The 15,221-nt window shown below is 55.3% G+C and overlaps 1 protein-coding gene across 2 annotated transcripts; it reads left to right on the top strand.

Annotated features, from left to right (window-relative positions):
• The first annotated feature begins 1,640 nt into the window (after nt 1-1,640).
• LOC135328080 (uncharacterized) lies at nt 1,641-6,827 on the top strand. 2 transcript variants are annotated; one of them, XM_064510296.1, is made up of 2 exons: nt 1,641-3,862; nt 4,906-6,827. In XM_064510296.1, the coding sequence occupies exon 2, from the start codon at nt 4,952-4,954 to the stop codon at nt 6,593-6,595; it is 1,644 nt and encodes a 547-aa protein (XP_064366366.1). In that variant the 5' UTR covers nt 1,641-3,862; nt 4,906-4,951; the 3' UTR covers nt 6,596-6,827. The 2 variants fall into 2 exon arrangements, with proteins under 2 accessions (XP_064366366.1, XP_064366367.1); XM_064510297.1 differs by having other exon boundaries at nt 1,641-3,606.
• The last annotated feature ends 8,394 nt before the right edge of the window (nt 6,828-15,221 follow it).

A 15,221-nucleotide genomic window follows, 5' to 3' on the forward strand; every position in this document is an offset into this window, starting at 1 on the left:
AAGGCTCTGTCTTTTGCTTTATTGTCCCAGAATTAGCAGAGCAGAGCAGGCCAGCTTTTTTGGGGGGCAGAGGGGGGGCCTGGGAACAGCTCCTGTCCCTGCTATGGTGCCCCTGCAAGGGGAAGGGGGCGCAGTGCGGGCAATGCACAGTCTCCAGACCTGCGTAAGCAAGGGGTCAGCCTGCCCTTAAAGCTAAGCTATGGATCTAGGAGCTGTGGCCAGGGGTGCTCAGGGTGATTTGGCTCCCCTCACTGGAGCTGCTTTGTTCAGCTGCCTGTAGCCACTTGGGGGCAGGGCGGGGTGGGGGGAGGGTGCTGTGCATGCGGAAAGGGTGCTTCAGCATTGCTGCTTGGCGTGGGAGTGTCCCATGGGACCCTGATCACCCCGAGGCCTTTCTGCTCACCCTATGCAGAGCCCGGGTACCCCCCCATAGCATTGTTTCTACCTGCTGCTCATAAGCTGCAGGTGCTCGATTGACTGGCGCCTCTGAAAGGTTGATGCAGTCTCAAACTGGCCCAGTGGCAAAGTTGGGAGCAGAATTGGGTCTAAGCACTGGAGCTTGCTGAGAAATTGCTGACTACTACTATTCTGTTTTTGCTGGAAATGAACATTTAGCCTGAAACCAAAACAAAAATCTCTCCTTAGGAAGAAATTTGATAACTTTGTTCAAAAACTCCCTGAAGATCAATCCAATTGTAATGAAAAGATCAATAGCAAAAGAAAATGGATATGGATATTCAGACTTTGTGTCTGTGCAAGTCTCCACTTTGCCCTTCTCGGTTTTCTAGGTAGCCAAATGACGTGGCACTTGTGTGAGCTGTGGCAGGAGTCACTCCTAGCTCCTGGGGCACCTCTGCTGGAGTAATTGCCCTGGTGCAATGGTGGGAGCTTGTTTAAATTTTCCTTCAGGCTCTGGCCTGGGTCTCTGTCCCTCCCCTGTCACTGGTTTCATGCCACAGCTGGGAGGGTGACAGGTCTGGGGTTTCTGCCCAGTTCTGTTCTGGCTGGAGCAGGGGAGCAAAAGTCCTTGGAGGAGACAGAGGGAAGGGCAGGAACAGGCATGGGCCATCTGTCTGCAGCAACCTCCTTTTTGGAGGAGACCGTGTGGAACACCAAAGAAAATCCCTTGTGAACCCTCCAAACCCCCTTCCCCTTGGTTGCCTTGCTGTCTGAAGAAGAGGGCAAACCATACACTTTGGCAGCCGCACACCTGGTGCTCAGTAATTTGGGTTGTGCCCTATTAAGGCTGCCCCCAGAGATGGTCGGGACGTTCGTCCTGCCTCAACTTCCGTGCCCAGGGTGCCAGGGCTGGCAGATGGGCCAGGAGACCTGCAGGAGAAAAATGCCTTTCTGCTGCTGGGGGAGACAGAAACAGATGATACGCCTTTCTGCTTTGTGGCTGCAAGACTCATCTTGTGCAACATGAATTATCACATCTGCCCACGTCACAGACTGTAAAGGGACCATTCATATCAAGTGTGCCCAAGGCATCCTTTCTCCTTTTTCCACCGACTCACTGGGAACTGGCTGCGACAGGTATCTGGCTGCTGTATCTAGTATATAGCAGGCAGTTCCTGGTGGAGAGCTGATGGGATTATTCAGCTGACATCTTCAGCGGGGCGGGGGGGTGGGGTGCGTTTCCCTGCGTTCCAGGCAGGCTGCTCTCATCACTGAGCCTTTGGGGCCGTTGGCTCTGCCAGGCAGGGAAGAGCTGAAGGCTGAGCGCTGCCAGCCCTGAGTGTGTTGGTGTCTGACAATAATCAGGGCATAGGGGAGAATTACATGGGAGTTAGGCACATCTGTGTTGCCCCCAGGCAGTGGGGGACAGACCTGCATTCGCCGTGTTGCCGAAGCCCTAAGTGTGGAGAGCCCGAGACCCCTGAAATGTGGTGCCCGCAGGATAAGTGCGGGAGCCGCTCGCTTCACGTTGGTTATGGTGATTTCAGAGCTGGGACTTGCTGCAGAGCTTGCGGTGCTCCTTCACTGCCCTCTGTCAGGGTTTGGTTTTAGTGATGCCCATTTCTGCTGAGTGTGAAAGGCTTGTTATGGCTTATGCTGATTAAAACCCCCAGTGCTCTTTCCTTTCAGACAAATGCACAGCATTTCTTGTGATTTGCTTGTTCCTGGTGCATCCTTTCATGTATTTAATAATGTTAAATGTAGTACAGATTAAAGCCTGGCAGTAGGCTTCCTGTTGGGCCCACTGATGCTCTGTGAGTCAAAGGAGCAGGGCTGCAGCTCGCTGCACTTTTCCAGGTGCTTTAACAAAATGGTGCTGGGGAGTGACATTTGTGCTGTAGCCTTGGCACCGGTGATGCATGAATCCAACTGTGTGTGCGCGTGTGTTGTGATGGGCTTTGCTTAATTCACTTTGCATATCACCCCCCGTGATGGCTTTCTGGTTTGATCTGAGCTGCCCGCTCCTGGTGCTGTCCGGCTGCTACCTGGAGCCTTTTCTGATCCTCGTAGGTTGAATCTGGGGTTACTGTTACACAGGCAGCGATCTGCTTCCATTCAATACAACGGGCAATTCCATATGTGCTTACTGATCAAAAGACACTGGATGCATGCTTATGCAGTTTTCATTTAGCTTTAGTTTCTCACAAAACACTCTGTATACACAGGCTTGTTTGAAGCATGACTTCTGAGCACTCTTGCCTGTGTGCCTAACGCTGCAGGTAATTAAGAGCAGTCCTACTAACTTGTTATGTTGTCAGCAATCACATGCCAGACGGTTTTCCCTTCCCACCACAGCAACAGTTGGAGTTTCTGTGGGGTGGAGTTGGCAGCACTTTCCTCCTCTCCTGGTTGCAAGACTGTCGGACACAGGGTGTGCAGGCAAGGACAGGAGGCTGTGCCAAGGGATGGGAAGATCCTTTGGGAGCCGTTCTCAGTGGTCCCAGGGGCTGCTCCTATCCTTCCCTGCCATCACCCCATGGTTCTCCTTGTTTCCTCTTTCATCAGCTTTGCAGCGGAGCCTCTGCAGGGTGACCTGAAGCCCTGGGAGGGTTTTTGAAGGGCCACTTGGGTTTAAACCGCTCTGCCTCCTGTTCATTTGCAGCCGTGGATTAAGTGGGGCAGCAGTGCTTCCTGAAGGCTCTGTGGTCTCCACCTCCTCAGAGGTGGTCAGAAATCAGCAGTGACCAACTGCGGCCTGCACGGATCAATCTGTTCTGCTCCATGCAGCACCGGAGAGACACAGTGTGTCGCCTCGGGGCAGCCGGCGCGGGAGCAGTCCCTGATCCCCCGCAGAGCCGGCACCTGGGTTTTTACCCACAGCTTAGAAAAGTGATGTGCTGCGACAGGAGTGCTGCTGCTTCTCTTGCGCTCGTGAGCTGTACGTCGCCACCTTTGCTGTGAACGAGAAGCTGTCAGTGCGGTCTGAGCTGCCGCTTGCATCCCTGTCACGGTGGTCGGGAGGATGGAGGGGGCAGAGAGCTGCCCAGCTCTTGTCTTGGGGTTCGGAAATGGTGAGACGGGGCCGTGATTTCTGTTTTACAGAGGCAGTGTTGCCCTCACCGCCCAGCATCTCTCTAGGGTCCCTGGACGGACGGTCACCTCTGGAGGGATGTGTTACAGATAACTGCGTGGGAAGCCCTGGCTACGGTAAGGCTGAGTGCAGGTGTGCAGAGCAGTACTGACCCGAAGGGACCTGAAGGTCGGCTCATCCGCTCCAGGTTTGGGATCGTCGGCGTTTGGGGCTCAGTGGCCTTAGTGGAAACTGTTGATCGCTGCCTGCTGTTGTGTGATTCCACGCTGCGTATTTACCTCGGGGAGTTCAGTAGCCACGTGAGGTGTGCGCCAAGCCGAACTCTGCTGGGAGCCAGGGAGATGCTCCGTCCCTCCTCTCGTTGTGTGCGGGGTAACTTTTTCATTTCTTTGGCTGGCTGATGTTTTGTGTGATTGTGTTTTCATTGCAGCAGTCGCGTCAGGATATACAAACTTTTCAACCTGGGGAGATTTCCCAAAGAGGATTATTGCAGCCTTTGGGATTCAGGCTGCCTCTTCACGTGCCCTTTGTGCCCCGTCTTTGTGTGCTCAAGGGAGGTCTTTTACTCTAGAATTTAGGAGTGAAGGCTTGTGGCTGACAGTATTTGCTGTCTTTGCAAGTAGCATTGCAATTGCAGAAAGGTCCCTTTTCTCCTCCCTGAGAGCTTTTGAAGAGCAAGGAGCCAGCATTGCTCTTCCTCACTTGTTCCCAAAGCTCCAGGCTGAGGGGTGCGGCTTCGTTGCTCCTGGGTATGTTAGCCTTTGCTGGCCGTTCAAATCCTTGTTCTGGGGCTGCCAGTGCACTCTGGGTGCTTTCTGAAAAACGCAAGCTGCGGTTGGCTGTGTGTTGGCTGCGTCTGGCAGCTCTTAACAGGCAACTTGGCTCCCGGTCCTTATTACTGGACCTTGATGGAGCCCCGGCTTGCAGAGGGATTTACCTCCTCCAGCAGCAGCAGCAGCAGAGAGCACCAAGGCACTGGTGAAAAGGGAGGTGCTGATCATGCTCCAGCTCGCGAGGATCACTGCCGTTGCCTGGGTAGGGCAAAACTGCCTGTGGGGTAGCTCAGCAGTTCAGTTGATCACCAGGCAAATGAGCCCAAGTTTGCCGTTTTTCTAGATTTGGAAGAATGCCCTAAGTGGCTTCACAAATCCGTGCTACAGCAGGGGAGCTCCCAGTGTATTTGGGATGGGGAGGAAATCAAAGCCTGTTAGCAGTAAGTGTAGAGGAAGTGGGGCTCTGAATGTGCCCTGGCCTTTCTCTTTTGGATGTTAACTCCGACTATTGGAGCTGAGACACTGACCTAGAAGCATTTGAAAGACACGGCAGTGCCTGGCTGGGTTGAGCCGGAGTGACAGGAGAGCGGCAAAGCCTAGCAGGGCATTGCACCTAACCTGGGCTCCTTTTCCCTGCTGCAGAGGTCCCCGAGCAGAGGTGCCGCTCATCTGGAGTCCCCCCAGGAAAATGCGGGCGATGCTCCCCAGGAGCTGGGTGGCCGCTGCAGCCTGCCAGACAGTGCTGTGGCCACGGCCTCATCTGCTGCCCCTTCCTGGGAAGCTGCCGCTCACCTGTGAGCTCCTGCAGCTGCTCTTGTGTCTCCAAGGTCAGACTCGGGGAGCTGCTTTGCACCGCAGGAATTGCTCAAGGTTGGCAATGGCTGCAGTAAGCAACAGGCTGCTGCGAAATCCTCTCTGTGGTTCCTCTCCGTCCCTTGTTCTCTTCTTGCTCTCTCTCTCTCTCCTCTGCCTTCCTCTCCTCTCTCTCTTGCCTTCTTTCCCCTCTCTTTCCCTCTCCTTGCCTCTTTCCCTCTTTTTCCTTCTTTCTCTTTCACTTTCTCTCCCTCACTCACTTTCTCCCTTCTTCTCTCTCTTCTCTCTCTCTGTTCTCTGCCTCTCTCTTTTTGTCTCCTTCTGTCTTCTGTTTTTCTTACTTTCTCTACCTGTCTCCTTCTGCATTTCTCTTCTTGTCTCACTTTCTCTCTTCTCATTGTCTTTCTTTCTTACTTTTTCTTTCTCTCTCCCTCTCTTTCTCTACCTCACTTTCTCTTTTTTGCTTTTCTCTCATATCTGCCCATCCTTCTCTCTTTCTGTCTCTCCGTTTGCCTCTCTTGTTTCCTTTCTCTCTTCTTCCCCCTTTGTCTCTCTTGTTCTTTTTTCTCTCCTTCCCCTCCTCTCTCCTTCCTTCTTTCTTTCTTCACCCTTTCTCTCTTTTCTTCTCTCCCTTTCTCCCTCCCTCTCTTTCCTTCTCCCTTTCTCCCTCTTCTCTCACCCCCCTCTACTCTCTTCTTTCTCTCTCTTTTGCTCTTTCTCCCCTTCTTTTTCCCTTTTCCCTTTTTCTCTCTTCGTTTCTCTTTCCATCTTTCTCTCTCCATCTTTCTCTCTTGTTCTCTCTTCTCTCCTCTCCCTCTCCCTCTCTTTCCCTCTTTCTTTCTCTCTTCCTTTCTCTTCCTCTTTCTCTCTCCCTCCCTCTCTTGCTTTCATTTATCTCATTCTGTTCTCTCCATCTACTTGTCTCTCTCCCACTTTCTCTCCCTTTCCTTCTGTCATCTTGTCTCTCTCCTCCTCTGTCCTTCTGTATTTCTCTTCCTCTCTCACTCTTTCACTCTTCTCACTCTTGTTCTCACTCTCACTCCTTCCCTCCTCCTTTCTCTTTTGCTTTACCTCACTTTCTCTCTTCCTTTCTTCTTTCTCTTTCTCCCTCCCTTTCTCTTTCCCTCTCTCTCTCCTCTTCCAGTCTCCTTTCTTTTTCTTCTCTCCCCCCTCTTTCTTCCTCTTTCTCCCTCTCCCTGTCTCTTTTTCATTCTCCCTCTCCCTCCCTTTTTTCTTTTTCTTTCCCACTTTTTTTCTCTCCCTATCACACTTCCCCTCCCTCTTTCTCTCCCTCTCTCCCTCTTTCTCTTTTGCTTTCCTCTCTTCTCTCCTACCACTCTCTTCTTTCCCCATCACCTTCTCTCCCTCTTTGCCTTTCTCTCACTCACTCCCTTTTTCCCTTTCTCCTTCTCATATTCTCTTCCTCTTTGTCTGTTTCTCTGTCCCTCTCTTTCTCCCTCTCTCTTTCTCTCCCTCCTTCCCTCCCTTTTTTCTGTCTCCTTCTGTCACTCTCTCTTAGCTCCCTCTTTTCTTTCTCTTACTTTGTCCTGTATTTCTCATCTCACTCACTCGCTTTCTCCCTCTCTTCATTACTTTTTTGTCTCCTTCTCTTTTCCTCTCTCTCCTTCCCCTTCTCCCCTCTCCTTCTCCCGCTCTTCTCCCCCCACTCTTTCCCCCTCTTCCCCGCTCTTTCCCCCTTCCTCCCTCTCTTCCCCTCCTCTTCCCCCCCTTCCCCCCTCTCTCTTCCCCCCTCTCTTCCCCCTCTTCCCCCCCTTCCCCGCTCTTCCCCCCTTTCCCCCCTCTTTCCCCCTTACCCCTCTCTTCCTCCCCTTTCCCCCTCTTCCCCCCTTTTCCCCCTCCTTCCCCCCTCTCTTCCCCCCCTTTGCCCTCTCTTCCCCCTCCTTTCCCCCTCTCTTCCCCCTCCTTTCCCCCTCTCTTCCCCCTCTCTCTTCCCTTCTTTCTTCCCCCTCTCTCTTCCCCTCTTTCCCCTATCTCTCTTCCCCCTCTCTCTTCCCCCCTTCCCCCTTTCTTTTCCCCTCTTTCCCCCCTCTCTCTTCCCCCCCTCTTCCCCCCTCTCTTCCCCTCTCTCTTCCCCTCTTTCCCCTCTCTCTCTTCCCCCCTCTCTCTTCCCCCTCTCTCTTCCCCCCTCTCTTCCCCCTCTTCCCCCCCTTCCCCGCTCTTCCCCCCTTTCCCCCCTCTCTTTCCCCCCCTTATCCCCTTCCACCCTCTCTTCCTCCCCTTTCCCGCTCTTCCCCCCTTTTCCCCCTCTTCCCCCTCCTCCCCCTCCTCCCCCTCCTTTCCCCCCTCTTCCCCCTCCTTTCCCCCCTCTCTTCCCCCCTTTCCCCTCTCTTCCCCCTCCTTTCCCCCTCCTTTCCCCCTCTCTTCCCCCTCCTTTCCCCCCTCTTCCCCCCTTCCCCCTCTCTCTTCCCCCTCCTTTCCCCCCTCTTCCCCCCTTCCCCCTCTCTCTTCCCCCTCTCTCTTCCCCTCTTCCCGTCTCTCTTCCCCCCTCTTTCCCCCCTCTCTCTTCCTCCCTTTCCCCCCTCTCTCTTCCCCCCTCTCTTCCCCCCCTCTTTCCCCCCTCTCTCTTCCCCCCCTCTTCCCCCACCTGCTTCCCCCCTCCTCCCTCATGCTATTTCTGGTTTTCTCTTTATCTCTCTGTCTCTCTAGCTCACTTCCTCTCTTTTGCTTGTCTCTCCTTTCTCTCCTATCTACCACTCCTTCTTTCTCATTCTTTCCCTCTCATTGCCTCTCTCTCTTTCCTTTCTCTCTCTTTTGTTCTACTCCTTCCCTCTCCCTCTTCCCCCTCTTTTTCTCCTTTTTTTCTTTCCCTCCCTTTCCCTCATTCTTTCTCTCTCTCCCTTCCTCCTCCTCTGTTCTTTCTCTTTCCCTCTCTCCATCTCTCCTTTTCTCATCCTTTCCCTCTCTCTGTTCCCCCTCTCTTGTTCTCTTTCTCCCTTTTTCTCTCCCTTTCTCTCTTCTGTCTTCTCTCCCTTTCTCTCTTCTTTCCCTCTTTCTTTCCTGTCTTCCTCTTTTTTCTTTCTCTTTTCTTTTTCTCCCTTTCCCTCTCACTCTTTATCTCCTCTCTTCTTTCCCTTTCTCTCTCTTTTTTTCTTTTTCTCCCTCCCTCCCTCTCTATTCCTTCTCTCTTTCCCTGTTTCCCTGTCGTTCTCACTCTCTCCCTTTCTCTCTCCATTTCTCCCCTCTCTTCCCCCTTTCTCCTCTCCCTCTTTCTCATTCTTTTTCACTCCTTCTCTCTCCTCTTTCTCTTTCTCCCTCCTTCTGTCTCCCTCTTTCTTCTTCCCCTTTTTCCATATTTACCTCCCTCTTACTCCCTTTCTCTTCTTTCTCCATTTTTCTCTTGCTTTTTGTCTCTTTTCTTTTTCTCTCTCCCTCCCACTCCCCCCTTTTCTCTTTCACTCTCACACTTTTCTCTTTTTACCTCTCTTTTCCCTTTCTCTTTCTTGCTGTCTTATTTTCCTTCTTTCTTTCTTGCTCTCTCTTCTTTTTGTTCTTTCTCCGTTATGCTTTTTCTTTCTCACTCCTCCTCCCTCTTTTTCTCTCTCCCTCTATCCTTCTTTCTTCCTCCCTCTTTCTCAATTTCTCTCCCTTTCTTCCCTTTTCTTTCTTTTCTCTATCCCTCACCCTCTTCTTTCCTTTACCTCTCTCCTCTCTTCAACTCCCTCTTTCTCTTGTCTTTCTCTCCATCTTCCTCTCTCCTCTCTACTATTCCTTTTCTGTTCCTCTCTTCCTCTCCCCCTTCCTCTCTCCTCCCCTCTCTCCTCCTCTCTTCCTCGCTCTCTTCCTCTCCCTCTCTCCCTCCTTCCCTCCCCCTCTCCCTTCCCTCTTCCCCCTCCCATTTCTTCCCTTCTCTCTCCCTTTTTCTCTCAACCTCTCCTTCCTCCCTCTTTCTCTCCTTCTCTCTTCTCTTCCTCTCTTTTGTCTCTGCTGTGTCACTCTCTACATTTCCCTCTCTCTCTCTCTCTGCCTTGTCTCTTTCTTGCTCTCTTCCTCTGTCCTTCTGTATTCTCTTCCTCTCTCACTTTATCTTTCTCTTTTCTCACTCTTGTTCTCACTCTTGTTCTCACTCCTCCCCTGCTTCTCTTTACCTCACTTTCTCTTCCCTCTCTTTTGCTTTTCATCCCTCTCCTTTCTTTTTCCCTCTCTGCCTCCCTTTTTTTCTTACATCTCCCCCTTTTTTCTCATTTTCTCCCTTTCTTTCCCACTTTCCCTTTTTTCTTCCTTTCCTTCTTTAACTCTTATTCTTTTTCTCTTCCTTTCTCTCTCCCTTTCTTTCCCTCTTTCCCTCCCTCCCTCTCCCTTTTTGTTTCTTCTTGTTTCTCTCTTTCACTTTCTCTTTTCCCCTCCCTTTCTTCCTCATCTGCTTTTCTTTGTCTCTCCCTTTCTCTCTCCCCTTCTCCCTCCTCTTTCTTTCCCTTCCTTCCTTCCTCTTCCTGTCTTTCTCTCTTGTTCTCTCTTTATTTCTCCCCTTCTCTTTCTCTCCATTTTCCCTTTTTCTTTCTCCCTCCTTTCTTACTTCTCTCTCTCCCCTCTTTCTCCCTCCTTTCTTTCCTTCCTTTCTCTTTCTCTGTCTTTGGTCTCTATCTCTGCCCTTCTCTCTCTCTCTCCATTTTCCCCTTTTCTGTCTTTCTCTCCCCTTCTTTCTCGCTTTCTCTCCTTTTCTTTCTTCTCTTTCTCCCCCGATCTCTTTCTCCTTTTCCTGCTTTTTCTCTTTTGCTCTCTCACTCTCTGACACCACTTTCTCTGCCTTTCTCCCTCTTCCTTCCTTTCTTTTCCTCTCTCTACCTTCTTCTCACAGTCTTCTCTCCTCCCTCCTCTCTTCTCTTTCTTTCCCTCTCTGTGCTGCTCTCTTATTCTCTCGTTCTATTTCTCTTTTGTCTCAGTCTCTCCTCTCTCTGTACTTGTTGCTCTCCTTCTCTCTGTTCTCTCCTCTTTTTCTCCCTTTCGCTCTTTCTCAGTCTCTTTTTTCCCTTTCTCTCTCTTTCTTCCTTATGTTTCTTCTTTTCTCTCTTCCCTCCCTTTCCTCCCTCTTCCCCCCATCTTCACCCCTGTTTTCCCCCTTCTCTTTCCCCTGTCTTCCCCCTGGAATCTGGTGAAGGGAGAAGGTACACCTTGTAGTATTAATATACAGAATCAGTAATTAATGGATAATAAATGTTGTTCATATGTGGCAAACTGAATTGTCAGTATTGCATAAAGATGGTTTTCTTCCTCCTCCGCATGAGTCTCACACAATAAACATGAACTCAGGGCCTGAAGTACTAGAGTCTTTGTGTGAATATGTCTGCGGCTACTTCCAGATGCGTTTGTCTGAGTCGCCATACGAGCTGTAACACTGTGAGGTGCTGCCTTGTCCTCTGCTGGTCTCTGAAGGTAAGCAGTGACTGTACAAAAAACATTCTTGTGCTTGACCAGGCACTCTGTCAAGAGTGTTTCTTGCTGATGTGAGCTGCGTCCAGGTTCCTCAGGCAACATCATTTGGACTGCAGATTTTGCCATTAGCAAAACGTGCACAACTGAGTGTGCACTGTTAGAGAGAGATCTCTGTCAGTTGAACTGGAGTACTCAAGCTTTTGAAGGGCATTGCGTTCATCATTGAATCCCGCATCGTGGGGTGCAGGTTATTTGTATTTCTAACCTCAGGACCAGGAGTGGAAAGGCGAGCAATTTTCCCCTCTGATGTATGGGAATGAAGCCTAACTGTGCAATTTTTAGCTGTGTTTTTTCCTGCACACAGGAAGTGTCACCAAAAACTAGAGCCAGTCTTTGCCCTTAGTGAAGACAGACGTTTTAATTGCTTCTGTAACAGACTAATTCAATAAGACGGCTCCATTTCTGGTAGGTTGTTAGGAATAGGCATTGCGTGTCCCAGGGAACTCTCAAGAGTCCCCCTTCTCTTTTGCGTATAGGTAGAAGCAGTCTGTGACACACAGCGAATGTGATGTTCCCATGTGCCCTGTGCGAGTGGCCGCTGCCCCGGGAGCTTTCCCCTCCAGCCATACCCTGTTGGGTGGTGAGGTGTGTTGGACCAGAGACCGCCCGGGCCCCGCAGTGCCCCCACAGCGCGTGGGCAGACCCGGGCAGTACCGGAACCAGCGAGGCGGGGCGGGGCAGGGCGAGCCGGGCCCTGGCAGTAGCGGCTGCAACAGGAGCAGAAGAGCAAGAGCAGCAGAAGCAGCAGATACCAGCGGGGAGGGGGGCACCAGGGGCGGGACGGGGCTCTGGGTGTGCTGGGAGGGGACCTGGAGATACTGAGGGTCGCCAGAGCAGACCGAGGCAGGGAGGGTCACACCGGGACCGCCTGGCTCTCTCCCCTCCTGATGGGATCCCCGGGGGGCTCGGGCAGGGGCCGCCCCCAGTTCCCCCTTGGCTGCTGGCACCGGCGCTGGGCTGGGGCCCCTCCACTGGGAGAGCCCTGGACCGGGCCTGGTGCGGAGCCAGACAGGGCTGCGAGCGCTCACGGGACACCTCTTCCCTCCTGCAGGACCCCAGGAGCCAGGGAACGGCGGGGCCGGGGCTGCCGGGACCGACCGAGCCGGATGGAGCCGCAGAGACGCTGCCGAGAGCCCAGAGTCGCTGCTGCCCGGCCCCGCAGCCTGGGGCTGCTCTGGTGCAGGGCCCCGCAAGAGTGACCCAGCTGGGAAGCAGCTGCTGTCCTGGGACAGGGGGGGTCACTGGGTCCTGCTGGGGCAGCCCTGAGCCCCTGTGTGGGGTCAGCGAGTGACCAGCGCGGGGGTGTTGGGATGGTGACGAGCAATGAGCTCGTGTACATGGCATCAATATTGACTCGTTAGTTCATACTGATTCAATACCTATAAGCTAACTGGTTAGTTATTATTGAAAGTACTAACAGCACCATAAATCAATCACTGCTTTAATAGTGGAGCAGTACTGAAGCCTTAGCTGATGTATATGGAATCAGTGTTGACTAATGACCTTATGTGTATGGAATCACTGTTGACTAATTAGTTACTAAATAACCAGTTACCTTATAGGTACTGAAGTAATAGTAAGCATTCAAAGTATTGTGTAAATGCTAACTGATCAGCTTCTATATGTTGAATCACTGTTGGCTAATTGAACTAATTGAGCAGTTTGCTTAGGTCTGTTGAATTGATACTGACTCAGTGATCAGTCTTGATTCAATACCTGTAAGCTAACTGGTTAATTAGGGTTGAAAGGAGGGGATGAGTGTTGCATAAATAGTGGACTTGGCCAATGATGCCTACTGGTGTTTTTCTCCCCAAAAAACTGCTTTTGTGCCAGAAACTCTCAGATGCAAGGTTTGGGCTGGTGCATGCCAGCCTCCCTGCCCTTGGGGCACTCGCAGACCCCTGCACACACCCCCCCCCTTTCAGGGAGGGTCCACACACCCTGCCCTTTCCCCCCAGCCCTCTGCCTCCCCCCACCCCAAAAAGGGCCCCCTCATCCCCCACTTTGGGGCTGGAAATGGCCAGACTCACCTCCGTTTCCAAGTCCCCACAACACAGGACTTGGTCTCCATTTTCAGGCACAGAAACAGCACACTGAACCTCCATTTGTGGCCCCCAAAACACAGGACTTAGCCTCTCTTTTGGACCCCCCAATGCAGGCCTCCAGAACTGGGGAATGCGCTTGAAAACAGGGACTAAGCTTCCATTTGTGGGTCCAGAAATGCAGCACTCTGCCTCTGGTTGTAGCACCCCAAAACAGTCAGCCTCACCTCCATTTCCAAGTCCCAGAAACGCACGACTTAGTCGCCTTTTCTGGACCCAAAAACATAGCACTTGGTCTCTGCTTTGAGAATAAAACCCAGCCAACTAAGCCTCCATTTCAGGCCCCAAAAACGCAGGCCTTAGTCTTCACAGTTTGCAACCACACAAGCAGCTAACAGAAAGCCCCTGTTTCTGGCCCCCCAAAACGCAGGCTTTAGCCTCTGCTTCCAACCGCAAAAATGGCGCGCTAAGCCTCTGCTGCTGATGCAAAACCACAGGGCTTCAGCCCTGCTTCTGAGCTCAGAGACGCAGGGCTTGGGCACCTGGTCTTGGCTCGAACACACAGCCTCCAGCCCCCAAACCCGCAGGATGTGGCCTCTTTTTGCACACCCCAAAACAGACGACCTCCCCTCTGTTTCCAAGTCCCTAAAAGCATGTCGCGGCCACTGGTCCCGAGCCCAAGCCCACGGGACTCAGCCCGGGCTCCCAGCACCAGGAGCAGCCGGGTCCCCCCGCCTGCCCCAGGTCTGGCCCCGGAGCCCTGGGCCCGACCCCATGTCGCCCCCCCGGCCCCGTGTGCGGGTCGGGGCAGCGGCAGCGACAGCAGCCCCAGCCCCAGCCCGGGCAGTTCCGGGCGGCACTCGGCAGCTCGGCCGGGGCGGCCCCGCGGGGGGAGCAGCGCCTGGGCCCAGGCCCTGCCCGGCCCCGCCCGCCCGCCCGCCGCAGCCCGGCAGCCCCGGCCCGCTCGCAGCCCCGGCCCTGGCTCTCCCCCACGTCCCCTCCCCCGCGGCCGAGCCCCCCCCACTCCTCAGCTGGGGCCGCCGCCCTCCCCGCCCCCAGCGCCACGCGGGGCGACGGAAGTGGGACGGAGGCACCAGAACGACGGCAGCCGCGACAGACCAAACTGAGCTTCTCGCACGCGGCGGCCCGCGCATGCGCCCTGGCACCGCCCCGCCCCCGAGCTCCCGGCTCCGCCCCCACCCCCGAGAGCGGCCCCCCTCCCGGCCCCGCCCCCGCACTCCGGGCCTCAGAGCGGCCCCGGCCCTGGCAACGGCCCCGCCGCGGCCTGTGTCACGAGCCCGCCGTCCTCGGCCAGGCCGCGCGCGCTGCAGGGGACTTGCCGGCAGTGCGGGGCGACCGGTGGGACGTGCCGGCAGTGCGGGGCGACCGGTGAGTCCCGCTCCCCCGCCGCGGGACCGGGCTGCCCGTGCCCGGCCCCAGCGCTGCGCCCCCCCCGCACCCGCGGTCCTGCCATGCCCCTGGGGAGCAGCCCTGCCCGCTGCCCCCTCGGGGCCCCTCTCAGTGCCTTCCAGTGTCCCCAGAGTCCCCGGAGTCCCCAGGCACCTGCCAGTGCCCCCCAGTAGCCCCAGTGCTCCCCGCACCCCCACTTGCCCCTGGGTCCCTCTGCTCCCCCTGGGGCCCCTCCCAGCCCTAGTCCTAGTCCCACCCCATCAGCCCTCTCACTCCAGTTCCCCCTGGTCTCCCCGGGCAACTCTGGGTGCCCCCTCATTTCCCCAGGCACCTCCTGGTATCCCCCAGTGTCCGCAGTATCCCCAAGCACCTCCCAGTGCCCCCAGGGCCCCCGGCTGCTCCCCCTGCCCCCATCGCCCCAAGCACCTCCCAGTATCCCCAGGCCCCCCAGTGTCCCATATGCCCCCAGGCACCTCCCAGTGCCCCCCACTGTGCCCACTTGCCCCTCGGTCCCTCTACTCCCCCTGGGGCCCCTCTCATCCCCAGTCCCACCCCATAGGCCCTACTCACCCCAGAGCTCCCAGTGCCCCAGGCTGCTCCCACTGCCCCCGTCACCCCCAGGCCCCCCTCACCCCGCTCTCTCCACTCCCCTGTGTCCCCAGGCAGCGCCACACTGCACCAAGGCCACATCTGGGGGGTGGCAGGGCCGGGGCCAGCGCAAGACCCCCCACAGAGCCCCACACGGCTGGCACTTTCCCTGCGAGGATGCAGCTTTATTGATCTCCTGCCCCGAGCAGCTGGGGGCCCCCGGCGTGGGGCACTGCGGCTGCTGCCCGCCACGCGCGGGGGGCCTCGATGGACCGCCACCTCCACCAAGCTGCAACGACACCGACGCCGCGGAGAGGCACCGTGGGCGCCTGGCCGCGATGCCACCGGCACCCCGTGGCTCCCGGCCAGGGCGGCTTCCCCGGCAGCACCCCGGGGCCGTGCGAGCCCCACGCACCCCCAGCTGTTGGCATCCGCAGGGCCTCCGAATGCCTCCTTGGCCCGCGGGGCAGCAGCGCGGCTGCCAGCACCTACCTCCCGACAGGAACGCCAGGTCCTGCTGCTGCAGCCACGCGGTCTGCACTGTGTCCAGGAGGAGGCCTGGCATGAGGATGCCACCATCAGGGCATGGCCACGGCCATCGCCATGGCCCCAACCCCACCTCGACCTCGACCTCCGCCCCGACCCGACCCGGGG

Source organism: Dromaius novaehollandiae, chromosome 4 (genome assembly GCF_036370855.1).
Source record: "Dromaius novaehollandiae isolate bDroNov1 chromosome 4, bDroNov1.hap1, whole genome shotgun sequence".
Lineage (NCBI taxonomy): Eukaryota > Metazoa > Chordata > Aves > Casuariiformes > Dromaiidae > Dromaius > Dromaius novaehollandiae.